General features: G+C 35.3%; 1 protein-coding gene across 4 annotated transcripts in view; it reads right to left on the reverse strand.

The window, feature by feature from the left end:
* Window positions 1–13,690, reverse strand: part of EYS (eyes shut homolog) — a 789,226-nt gene that overhangs the window by 419,940 nt on the left and 355,596 nt on the right. For all 4 annotated transcript variants that reach the window (XM_038131819.1, XM_038131820.1, XM_038131818.1 and 1 more), the window contains 4 exons: window positions 9,013–9,272; window positions 2,208–2,304; window positions 976–1,083; window positions 265–410 (listed from right to left, as the gene is read on the reverse strand). In XM_038131819.1, the coding sequence (XP_037987747.1) occupies window positions 265–410; window positions 976–1,083; window positions 2,208–2,304; window positions 9,013–9,272 (611 nt within the window). The remainder of the gene's footprint in view (window positions 1–264; window positions 411–975; window positions 1,084–2,207; window positions 2,305–9,012; window positions 9,273–13,690) is intronic.

Consider the following 13,690-nt stretch of genomic DNA (forward strand, 5'->3'; position numbering starts at 1 on the left):
TGGCTGAATTAAAAAGAATACACATTAATTTTCTTTATACTATGCAATAACTCATTTCAACTGAATGTATGGGTGATTAAAGACATTATAATTCAAGTCTTAATATAAAAAATCTTGAGCTACTTCAAAATAATTCAATAAAATTCTTTTTAAGTTAGTATTTATTTATCCTCCAATAAGGAGATTAATTATTGTTCTTGCTATAATATTAAAACCATGCAAAACCTGTGAATTAAGCTACTTGGCTGAAAGAGTAGATCATACCTGTGAATCCAGGCAGACAGAGACACTGATAGCCTCCAAGCCTGTTGATGCAGCTTCCTCCATGTAAACAAGGCAAAGTTTCACACTCATTTACGTCCATCTCACACAGAGACCCATAGTATCCAGGTGCACAGTTACAAATGAATCTTTAGAAAAGGAAAAATCAGGTATGTCAATGGAAGTAACAATGGGATCTATTGCAATACTTTAAAGCCATATGAATCTCCTGATGCCAAGCTGGTGTCCCTAATCCTCATCCATATTAAAATAATGAACAGAGTTTTCTCATTTCCATGTGTCTGAAGCAAAGAGGGTGATTCAAATTTTGTTAAATTAATAGAAAAATTTGGCACAGTAATTTTAACTGAGGATATAAGAAATGACTCAAGGGCTAATGATCTTCTGGCACAAGTATCTGAATAACTTGTGAAGTGCTGTTGAACAAACACAGGGTTTGTACCAATCTAACAAGATTGATTATCTTCTATTTCAGTCTTTTTCCAAATTAAAAAAAAAAAAAGTAAGGAGGAAAAGGACAAATTGTGCAGAAGACATTTCCCCTTCTATCTTCTTAAGGTCACATAAGAAACAAAAAACTGAGCCAGTAACATTTGCTTACTCCATTTTAACTTATTGTATAGTGAAGGTTCCATCCAAACCCAGAGATAACATAAGGAAATCAGGAAAACTCGTCATTTAGTAGTAACTAACCTGTTTATGAGATCCAGGCAAGTTCCATTGTTCTTGCATGGTCTTGATAAGCATTCATTAATCTCCACTTCACATAGAGTCCCAGTAAAGCCATGTTGGCATGAGCACCTAGAAAAAAGGATGTCACTACATTCCTTTTTAGGTCATTACAAAAATTCAGAAAAAATATGGCAGATGTTGAGAGGTATTAATCAAATGGTACCAAAATCATGTTCGCTTTTTACTGGCAATTGCAAAAGGCAGTATTTTAACAAGCACCAACAAGCAGAGTGTCTGAAGCCCTTTGTTATCATTAGCTGAAGGCCACAGGCTTTGTGCTCACCCCACTGTGCAAGGGCTTACTTAGAACTTGCCTTGGCCTGAGCTGCTTTTCTCTTGTTTTGACACCTGCCCTGCAGCCAGCTGACTGATGCCTCTCATGCTATAGCTTCAGCTCTGGAATAGCATCTATAGTGAGGGTGTGAGACACTGAAATGACCATGGTATTACAGATAATAGCCTTTTGTGTTCCACTCCTGAAGGATGGGATGACGTCCAGAGGGATCCAGACAACCTTGAGAGGTGGGCCCTTAGGAATTACATGAGATTTAACGAGACCAAGTGCGAGGTGCTGCAGCTGGGTCAAAGCAACCCTGATATCAACACAGGCTGGGGCATGAACAGATTGAGAGTAGCCCTGCTGAGAAGGACTTGGGGGTGCTGGTGAGTGAGAGGCTCCAAGAAGGCCTGAGACTGAAGATGAGAAAAAACCCATTGTGAACATCATAGTTCTCCTGACAAAGACTTCCAGATGCCAGTGACCTGCAGTAAGACTGCCAGTTCTCGAAGAAGAACAAGATCACTGATCACAGGATGCACACAGACATTGTGAGGGTAATCAAAGAGACATAATTGCAAGATTTCTCATATAGCAGCTATAACTATGTTCTTCATTAAATTTTTCCATTGGTTTCAACACTGTAAATGAACTAACAACAGCTCTGCTTTTTTAAATTAGATACTTGTGATTTTAATTAGTTCTACAATAAATTCTTGGGGTCATACTTAGGGTGTATCTGTATTACTTTTTGCACACAAGAAGATTTAGACTATAATGTAACTGTCAAACACATTACAAACCCTGCCCCTCCTTCACTGAAGGCTAGCAAACATTAGACATTCAGAGTATGAAAGGAAAAGCTAGATGATAAAAATCCAGGTATCATATCTGTCATTGAAGTAATTTTTCTGACCTGTAGTGGTTGACCCCATCCACACAGAGACCTCCATTCTGGCATGGGTGGGAGATGCACTCATCACTGTTAACTTCGCAGTAAGTGCCCTCAAATCCTGAAACAAAGATATCATTAATGGTGAATGAATGAACTCTACTACTTCTTGTGAATAAAAGAGTCGCATATTCTCGTGGATGTTTGGCTATCTGAGCCCAGGACTAACTCAGACAATGAATGTGGCTGGCCTGGGAAACCTCAGCTGCACTCAAAGCAGTTTAAGGAAAGCCTGAGAGAAGTATCAGCCATGGCTACCTCTTCTCTTTGGGGCATTTAAGCTGCAGCTCTTTGCCCTTGGTATCTGACTGAGCTGTGTTGCAGCCATGGCCAATGCCTAGCTGTGTAGTATGCAGACTTTGGCCTACAGATAGGCTCCCTGGCTTGATCTTGGATCTGCCCCAATCCCTGTAGCCTTGACTGGCCCCCTCTGCTGTTCCTGGACACAGCCACTGGCGCTGCCCTGCCTGCCTCATTCACATACTGTCAGACTCGTGGCTGACTGCTGCTTCTCAAGGAGCCAGCCCTTACTGCTCACTGACCCTAAGATCAGGACTGCAAGTAGAAGTAACCCTAAAAGAACTTTCCCCAACTATTTTTTGTTCCTTAGCTTCAGCAAGTCAATTTTCAGAGAGTATATGTAGTCTCAAAATACTTTAATGAACCAGAGAGAACAGATTTGGATAGAGCATCTGGATAAATATACTGGGGAAATGCAATCCATTTTAAAGGACAGAAAAGCTTTCTTGGAGAGTGTGGGACAAAATCAGAAACTACAAGCTAATTCAGTAATTAATATATTAGAGAGTAGTGGAAGTTAGAGGACCACATTTATTCAAAGCAGTCAGTAGCTGAGAAAAAAACCCAACTGGTTTTATATTTAAATGAAGACAAAATGTGATTAAGGTCTTATCTGCACAGTACATCACTTGCATAATACATTACATTTGCCTGTTTAAGTGATACAGAATATATACTGTAATGAATAAGACATTTTTCAGTGATACATGAACCCTATTTTTTGCTCTTACACAGTATACTACATCTTATAACATCTGCACAAATAGGTGTTCTCCTAAACACATACACATTTCAGCACATACTTGTGCTGAAATTGAATACATGCCATGGAGAAACTATAGCTACTCAGTTGAATTTTGCACAAATTCAATATATTTGTTTTCAATTGATGGAGAAATGAAACCATTGCAATGAGCAAACTATTTGCATTGTATGACTAATTGAGAATGCTGATTGCAGGTTGCCTGAAGACCATTAATAGAGTTCACCAAAGTGATTTTGAACATCACTGAGATAAAAAAATTAAATTGAAACAAATTTAAATTTAGCTATTGAAATTCAGTATACATTGCTGAAAATATGGCAAAGATTCTACTGGATTCTTTATTAAAACAATAAGCAAAAATTGTTAACTTACTTTACTTTTTAGCTACCCAAGTAAGAAAATTTTTTTTTGTTATGTTCTATTTGTGGTCTTCAAAGTATTCAATGAAGGTGAGGAAATCATGAAAGACCTCTTAGAATAGTATAGCTTATTTTTATGTAGAGAAAATCTTGACTGGAAGAAATAAGTGTCTTGGTCAGAGTTGCAGAGAAAGCTGTGGAAAGAAATCTGCTGGTACTCCAATATATGATCTAAACATGAGCCCACATGAAAGCAGCTGGTATTTTCTTCTTATCAGGATTATTTCTGTTCGATAACTTTTGAGCCTTACTGAAATGAGCTCTTAATATTTGCTGAAGATTTCACAGTAATGTTACTATAAAGCTGGGACAATAAAGCCTGGAACATTTTTCAAACTAGCCTTTCAATTATAGTCATTTGTGCTGTTATGATGTTATTCTTCTTTTTTCAGAAATTTCTTTTGCATGAAAAGATACCCTCATTTATTTTCTATTTGTATGTTTCACGAAATTAAAACCCAACAACAAAACCAAAACCAAATCAAAACAAAAAAGTCCAAAACAAACCAGCAAAAAACCCCCACCAATCCCCCCAAAAACTGTAAAAGAATTGTCATAACAATGAGAAAAATTCTCTTTCAGTGTACTGTTTTGAAATATATCCCTCAGCGCAGAAAACTTTGTATTTTGAATGGTTTAGTTTCTTATGTGCAAATGAGCTTGAACGAGATTGAACCATCCAAATACTTTTCCTATCTGTGGCATGTGTTATCTGCATCTTAATACTGCTGAACCTTGATCTATTTCTGCCTGTACTTTGGTTAAGGAAAAAAGAAAGATAAAAGAACTGTAAACTAGTGCACCACAGACCAAGTTAAGTACTAGGCCTGGTTGTGTGAGTAGGCAAGAGTCACTGAGACACAGAATATTCAGTAGGTGTTTGATACATGCCATTCAGTGCCACTGAGAAAGAGCAGAAAAGTTGACAACACGTTTCTCTAACACTGGTTTAATTAAGAAATTGGAGGGCATAGTGAATGTAAGACACTAGGACTCACAGGACTTTTTGCAGTCAACTTCCTCATCTGTAATTTCTCTTTTATTTGTAATGTTTGAAATTTCTAAAACTAAATTTGATTACTGAGTGGAAGGCTGTCAATAGGCAGGGAAAATGGAACTTTGCTGAAAAGGATGCACTGAAGGTAAACCAATGTAACATTATAAATAACTCACAGATATATAGATATATTTTAGCTTTATAATTCTATCGCAATTAATTTAAAACTTTTATTTGTGAATGTATTGAATACGTATAGATATATTTGAGGAAGTATCTCAGTAAGGTTAACTTTTGTAGTAACATAATATATTCAAGACTTTCAGAAATTAAAAGAGATGAAAAACAATTGAAAATTATTACAGTTCCTTGTGTTACAAAATAAAGTCTTATTTCTCTCTATTTTTAATTGTTCAGGTGGCATGAAAGTTACTTTAATGATATGGGTCTAGGGACATCTGGAAAGCTGTTACTTAAGATGAGACAGATGCTGTTTTTTACTTCTGTTTCTCTGAAATATAGGAAATCCTGCATTTGTCAACTCTGTCTATGGGGCTTCTGGGAGTTGCAAAGTGATGGAATATGCAGAATATGGAAGCTAAATATCTGCTGTCACAGTTATGGTCATTTCCATCTCCTTATTTCATTGCAGAGGAATATTACGTAATTGACCTCTGCAGGTAAGAGGATTCTAATGGGATTCTTTTGCCCTAAGCTCTCTACTGTTTTGCTCATCAGAACAGTACCATAGATGTTTCTCTCCTTACCATGAACTATTTATGAACCAATGTTTGCAAGCAGCAGAGATATCATAGCAGCCCCATAATCATTAGTTCAGGTACTTAGGTTGTTCAGCATAACATAAGTAGGTACATGAATCAAAATCAGAGGTGTGTAAAATATTAGGCACTGTAAAAAGGCTATTTCCCTCTGTAAATTATGTATGCGTATGTCTGAAAAAGAAACTGGCACTAAAGGACTCACAGATCTGACAATGGCAAACTCCAATTTAAACAACTTGTTTTTCATCATCTGTTTATTTCTACTTGGTATTATAAATTTTGTACTTTATGATAATTTTCACTTAGCCTTGTTTCAGGCATCAGCTGGAAAATATTTTGCCTCGGTTCAAATTTCTAGCTATAAGTTGCTTAGGCCAAATAAAAATGGTCACTAGCATCTAAAACAAAAAGTAAGTGTCATGGGAAAGCTATTTACAAGAGACTCATAAAAGAGGTGAAAAAGTCCAGGGAAAATCTGTCTAATACAAGGACTTCAGAATTTAGTCTGAAGTATCAAGAATGTATTGCTTTTAGAAAGGACAAAGAAAAAATAGAATGCCTAATTCCAGTAAAAACTGTTGCTTTTGTTTCTCCTTAGGGATGAGTCCTTTCCATAGATTTCCCTGGAAAAAATACACATAATTTCACTGCACCCTAAAACTGATGGCTTTAACCTTAAGCACCATGCACAAACCAGTTTTTCAACTTCTCAGTTTATAGTTTTATATCATTAAAGCTGCAATGAGCATAAATAAGATGACAAGGATTTTGTGTACTTGAGTGCTGTAATGACATATGTCGCTATTCCCTGTTCTTTTTACTCCTCTCTAAAACTGTCTGCTTCCAAAAGGTATGAAATTAAAAAACAAACAAACAAACAAAAAAACAACAAAAAAACAAAAACCCAAACCCCAGCTTTACAGCAGTAATAAAACCACAAGAGGCAACTGGTCAAGAATTCAGCCAGCCTACCACCTGCAAGATTTTTCCTAGCTGCCTTAATAGTCGGCATAGTGACATAAGCATTTCTACAGCATTAGCTGTTTGACTTTGTATGTCTGCTTTTGTGTGAAATGAAGTACATCAGAAAATAATACCTCCTTAATGTAATACTGTGGACATCCACAATCCAGACATTTCCAGTTTACTTCTTTCAATAATACATACGTTATTATTTTGGTCCAATCTCCCTTCTACCGTAACTCATTAGGATGTTACTGAGTTAACACAAATGCTGGCCAAATAGTCTATATTTCTGAAAAGAGGAGGTACAGCTTTGATATGAACTCTCTCTATATGTATGCAATACTTAATGTATAATACACAGCATTTCCTGATAATTTCTCTATCACAACAGAATGAGTTTATGGAAAATTGTTTCCATTGTAATAAGGAAGCTGCATGAACATCCTGAGGTTATCCTATCCATATTACTTGGACCAATGAAGGAAGTTCTACACCTAATTTTAAAAAGAGATTCCTTCGTACCTTCTAAGAAGCAGAAATTCTAGGAACCATTTTAATTCAGCAATTTTGCCCTTCACTTCCTCTCTTTATGTCAGCAACAACTCTATCTGCCTTTCCTACTAGCATGCCTTGCTACTATACAAATATCTACTAGTAGTTCCCATAAAAGAATAAATCACAGTTTAAAAAAAGTCTTATTAGAGAACACTAGATATTTTCTGGCCCATAGTTTATGGTCGCAAAATATTTTTTCATCTTCTTATTCTCTGCAATATTTATTTGCTTATAATTATACAGGTTTCATACCTTCTTAAAACTGTTATCTTTTATCTCCCATTTCATCATTAATTAAACTTGCTGTTCATCAGTTCCAGCCAGAGAGCTGATCTTGCACTCAGTAGTTGTATGCCCTTTCATAGTTTTCCTTGATTCTGAGTACATTTTTTCAGTAATTTTTTTTTGTCTTGGAACACAATTCTTCTCAGAAAGCATCACCATTTTTACCAAACTGTCCTATCTCTCTTTTGGGTTGCCTCTAAAAAACTAAGTTTTCTGCTTGCCATTACCTAAAAGAGAATGGTCTAATGCCTAGACTCTTGTTTATTTACCCTCCATTTTACTTATATATGCAGTTGAATTGCTCTTTGGATCTTTCTCATGCAGACCTTTTGGGGAATTTACGAATAGTGGCCAAGATTCAGCTACAAATATTTCAACATTATTTAAATTATATAGTCTTGCTTACATCTCCTGCCTTGATTTTCTGTTACACTAAATTTTCAGTTCTATTAAGATTAATTCTAAGAATAGAGTTCTGTAATACTGTAAAGGCATGTTGATAAATTAGGCAATAAAAATTCTGCTATTTCAACAGATAGTTGTTAAAATTTGGTAAGCACTGCTACGTGATTCCTGTTATACCAACTCAAACTTTGTAATGACCAAACTGTTTGCTACTGGCAAGTTTATTCCACATGCCATTTACTACGAAGTCAAGTGTCTTGGAGTAATCTACCTATATTTTTGAAAAACAGCTTTTCTTAGAGATGCTTCACTAAGCAATTTGCATAGCTCCTCAGTGATGTTTGGGTTTTTTACCTCAGCAGCTTGCAGTAACTTTTACCTTAAATAATAAAAATCCCAAGGTATTATATGCTCCCCATTCCTAGATATTATATCCATATCTTTGTAGCTTAATAAATGACAAAAAATAGTATTTTTATGTAACACTGCAGTTATCTTCTAGCCTTTGTCCCTAAGAGACCCCTACCTTTATAGACATATCAGTGAAGACTTCAGAATCCTGCTCCATTCCAGTTTCAGTAATTTTACTTCTCTGCTACTTAAATTTTCTAACTTTTCAGTGCAGTTGTTAATTAGTTAATGTATTCTTCAAGTCCTACATGGAAGTGTATAGCAATGTTCTGCACTGTTAAACTGTTGCTCCGTTCCACCTTAGCAGTTCTTGTACATTGAGGGTGAGATTGTGTGTTTTAAGCCATGGCCCAGGGAAGCTGTCAGCATCTGCTGTGAATTGGTTTGTTGTGCATACAGGGAGAAACCCACTATATCCATTAAGCAAGGGAAGATTACTTCCCTGATGTGCCAGGCCTTCCTGACGGCTTAGCAGGAAAGGAAACCATTTCCAACTTGCTCCAATTTTTGTACTTTCACCAATTTGCATACATTTTTTCTAAATCTGTCTGTTTTGTCAATTTAATTTGTCTTTGCTGGCCAGGTGCATGTCTATCTCTATGTCATTGTAACAATTGACTGAAAAATATTGATTCTGAGTGCTGAATCGTAGCCACCATAGATTAAATAAGTATTGTAAAACAAGAAACTAATAAGTAAACTGACAGCTATCTTTCCAGTCATTCAACACAACTGATTAACCTGCTGCAATTCCTAATGATTTTATGTTCTTTGAAACATGTTATTTTCTACTTACATTAAAGATAGCGACAAATTCAACATATATTTTCAATTTTCCAAAGCACAACAGAAAATGGAAGAAATTAACTATCCCAGTTCTCACCTGTTTTGCAAATGCACATTGGATTTCCATCTGCTTGAGCCAAACAGGTTGAATTGTTTATACATGGATTGTAAGGCAGCTCACAGGGACTGAAGCGCTGGTGGCAGAAGTCACCAGTATAAAATGGAGGACAAATGCATACAAACTGCCCCGGCTTCACAGATTCAAAACAAGTGGCTCCATTCAAGCATGGTTCAGATTCACATTCATTTATATCTTCACTGCAGTCTGGCCCTGTCCACCCTGCTGAACATGTGCATCTGCAGGGGTAAAAAAATAAAAGAAAAAGAGCATTGACATGGCAGGATAAAAATTAACAGCTTGGCCCAATCACTTCCAAATGTTTCTATTTTAACAATAACAAAAAAAAAAAAAAAATCAGTAATACATTTCTATGACTATCTTTTCTTTTCCTGTCAATTGTATCAGAATGCATTATGAATAAAAGTTATATTCAGGGTATTGTCCCAGAATTTATCTGAGCAAAAACAAAATGACTTATTCTAAGTCACAGTATCACTTGGAAAACCATCTGGTTTAGGAAATACAGACAGAATCACGTTTAGATCATTTTAAAGATGAAACAAGAACACAAAGTATCAAACATGAAAAGTAAATTTTCTAAATGTTAAGGATTAGAAGGACATCTTTTTATATGTGTGAAACTAGTAAGTACTCCAATGTTTGGGGTGAAGTGCATCAAGTAGCATATCCAGTATGCCTAAAAAAGTGGGAATCATGAAGGATTCTATTTTCATTGTGTTCTTTCTGTTTTTTGAATGCTTTTGTGACGATCTGTTAGTGATAACACAGAAGAGAAAACTTCAACCAAAATCTAAATTAAACCTGATTTTAAGGAGCCTATCTTTGTGAGTTAGATAAATATCTTTTTGTATTCACAATATGACGTGGTTCTGTAAATTCAAACAGTTTGCTAATGTTTTCAAAGCTTGTGGAGTCAAATTTCTTCACTAGCTGCAATAAAAGAGGCCTCTATGTATTTTAAAAGTCATACATTCCTGTTACTTTCACTGTAAATAAAATTGAATTTAATTTTATTTTTGCAGCTTTTAGGCAGGACAAGAGACAATATGAAAGATTAACTATGCCAGCTCTTGTCAACTTTGATCAATATTGATTTCAGGTATTAAACCATTCAAATATATCTTCGTAGTTATAATTTGATAGGAGAAATTGTTCTTAAATAACAAACAGGTCGTTTAATGGAGAATCTGTTATGTAGTTCTGTTCTGTAAGGCACAGGTATTTCTTGCCACATGAAAGGCAAATTTCACCCCTTTAAAAAACCCAGTCTTTTCTTTCAGATTTTTTTGTATTCTGTGTTATTTAGTTATGGGATACAATTAACATGTCACATAAACAGAAATGGATATTGCAAAGAAATTTTATTTATACTTTTAAAGGCCTGAGTATTTTAGCATTAATGATTCAAAAATCCGGTTTCTGTATTTTTCCCATGTTAAAAACTAAGAGTCATTACGATCAAAAAACATTCAGGCATTCTTAAAATAACTGACAAAAATCACATTTCAGGACTCATCATTTACAATACTTAAAACATACTTTTGGAAATATGGTTAAAAATAAATATATTTTTTTATTCACTGCTTATGCACAACAAACATACCTGCTTTTGCTATACATGGCAGAATGCATTTATTATCTAGAAGCAACATCCACTGAATAACATTGCATGCCCAATCAGTGCTTTACAGAATTTTCTCTTAAGTAGTTAATATATAAAAGCATTAGACTCTTACAAATTAGGATCTCCAAATGTCTCATAGTGAACATAGGAGAACACTTTGACCCAACACATGTTAATTGTTTTACAGCTGTTCTTTTTTTTGTTGACTTCTTTTAAGAAGTTGTGAATAAATTACTACTGATGCACTACTACAAATTGGTATGTAGCACTTGGCTATGCTCCATTTTTAGCTTAGAAAGCTCATTAAGTGGAGAGCCTTTCACTTTGTATTAGGAGAACACCGTTCAGTTCTGACCTGGTCCAACTTTATGGACATAACTGAGGTGCAGAGGAGCAAACATTAAACACATTTCATTCCCTTTTTTCCCCTAATGAGTTTCATAACTGCCTTTGAGTTATCAAAACAATTCTGTATGACTACAGGGAGCACTAGGTCACTGAAACACAGCAGTGTTCAGTGTTATCTATATACAGCAGTTATTAGATATATAAATATATATATCTCTAATATATATATATATATAGATAGATAGATATATATAGATATATATAGATATATAGTAACAGTGTTATCTGTATACAGGAGTCATCGACGCTGCACAGCTAGCCAGTCCTACCCTGGCTTCCTGCCAGCTACCAGCTGAGATGCAACAGTCAATATTAATGCAAAGGAGACAATTAATAACAGAGCTTTTTCTATTCCTTTCTGGATTATTAAAAAGAGTTACTAGAAGCCTCATTAAATGTAAAAAAAAAAAAAGAAATAAAATACATTGAAGCATCTATGCTGAGGCCCCGTTTTAAGAATCAAGACAAAATTTTGTGTTAATTAGAACTGGGTTTTTAAAAAAGGTAAGGAGGTGTTAGAACTATTAAAAGTGAATTATAAATTAAACTATTATAGCTGTTATTCTTGAAAATTGACTGATCAAAAGGCAAAAATCCAAACACTTTTTCAAAATGACTATTTTTTTCACTTCATTACAAAAATCAAGATGATTTCAAGAATTCTCAGGGGAAAAATAAGGGTGATACATGCTTTTAAGAGCCCATATAAAGATAGTCAAAGCTGAATTTCTTTCTATTGTTATACCAACTTGCCAGCATCAGTATTTTTCTTTCCAATAACCAAATCCAAATACACCCACTGATATTGGAAAACCAAATCATGACTCTTTTATGTAAACTATTAATTTTAATAATATAAGCTCCATTAACTGCTTAGATTGTGACATGTGTAGAATTCCTCCAAAACATATGAATCAGCTTCCATAAGTATTATCTCTTTACTTTCCATACATCTCTCCATAAATTGAAAAGCTTTCTGTAGAAAAACAACCAAGAGGAGAGGGCAGTGAAAATACACAAATTTTATTCATGGTTTTCTATTTTACCACCTGTATTACCATTGAAGTCAGAATTAAAAATTGCAAGCTATAGTCATGAATTGTATCCAGAGATGTGTATTAATGTAATAAGTTCCTCTGTCTCCATATGATGAGTTAAGTATTAAATTTGGTTCTTATCTGCTTGAAAACTCCCTTTATACTACTCACATTCCAGTGAAATATATAGGTGTCACCTGCCTTATATCCTACATTAAAGGTTTTAAGGAATTAAATAACAGGGAAGAGTTTTAAGAGTTTTAAGAATACCTGAACTGTTGATTTTGGAAACAAGTTTCTGAGGTTCATCTAGACTCCCCTGCTCAAAATAGGTACAACTAGAGTTTTCTCAGGTCTGTGTCCAGCCTCGTTTTGAGTATCTCAAAGATGGAGACTCCACAGCCTCTCTGGGAAATCTATTCCAGCACCAGCACCTGACCACCCTCACATTAAAAAAAAAAAAAAAAAAAAAAAAAAAAAGCATTTTTTATCTTAATGTGGAATTTCATGTAGTTTGCCTTCTGCTCACTACATATTTTTCTGTCGCTGGATACCCCTGAGAAGAGTCTGCCTCCTTTTTTCTTGCTCTTTTTTATCAGTTATTGGTACATATTGGCAGGAGCTTCTCTGGGCCAAAACCATTTTTTCAGCATGCTAGCTACAGAGGCAGTCTCTCTGGAATCTTATGAGTTCTAAAGTGGCTGTCTGTCAATTAGAAAATCATATTGGTGGGTTTATTCCAAACTACCTCAGCTAGAAGCTCTGGAAAACGCCAAAGCTTAACAAAAGCACATGGTGTGACTCTTGGGGATGGTCCTGCACAGGGGCAGAAGCAGGACATGATGATCCTTGTTGGTCCCTTTCAACTCAGCATCTTCTGTGATAAGCAGTAATATAGATGAATATTCCAGAGTAGAACAAATTTCAGAAAAATCTTTTTTTTTTTTTCTTCTTGACCTCCTTCTTTATAGCAGAAAAATACAAGAAACCAGTCTTTTAGAGTCTTCTGTATAAAACCATTTCAGAAAATATCAGTCAGAGCACCTACCTTTGCCACAGATAGAGATGGTTTTGCAGACAAAATTGCAATATTTAAGAAACACCAGAACTGCTTTTTCCTCAGTGGTTCAGTCCAGTGGTTCAGTCAAAACAACAGGAATCCTAAACTGAACCCTCAGCTACAGTGTGCCCATCATTCAACTGCCTCTTTGACAGATTCTTGATGAGAAATGGCAAGACATTCAGTGAAGTTTAGGTCAGCCTTTTAGCCATACAATACATGGAACAATAGGCCATTCTACAGTAAAGATTTATGCTGTTTAGTGCATTCAATCAAATCAACTAACAGCCTGAGAAACCACAGTGCTCAGTGACATATTTATTCCTTGTAAGCTAGAGGATATTGGATAATCTGAAGTAGAGAAATAAGAGTTTGCTTTCAATATATGCAGAGCTTGAAATTTAGGGCACCAACACGCACCACAAAGCTCCAAGGACACACACTTCCAGTCACTACAAAGGCTTCAAACACTCATGTTTCTATCTCTTCTTTCCTTCAACAAAC

This window comes from Motacilla alba, chromosome 3 (genome assembly GCF_015832195.1).
Source record: "Motacilla alba alba isolate MOTALB_02 chromosome 3, Motacilla_alba_V1.0_pri, whole genome shotgun sequence".
Lineage (NCBI taxonomy): Eukaryota > Metazoa > Chordata > Aves > Passeriformes > Motacillidae > Motacilla > Motacilla alba.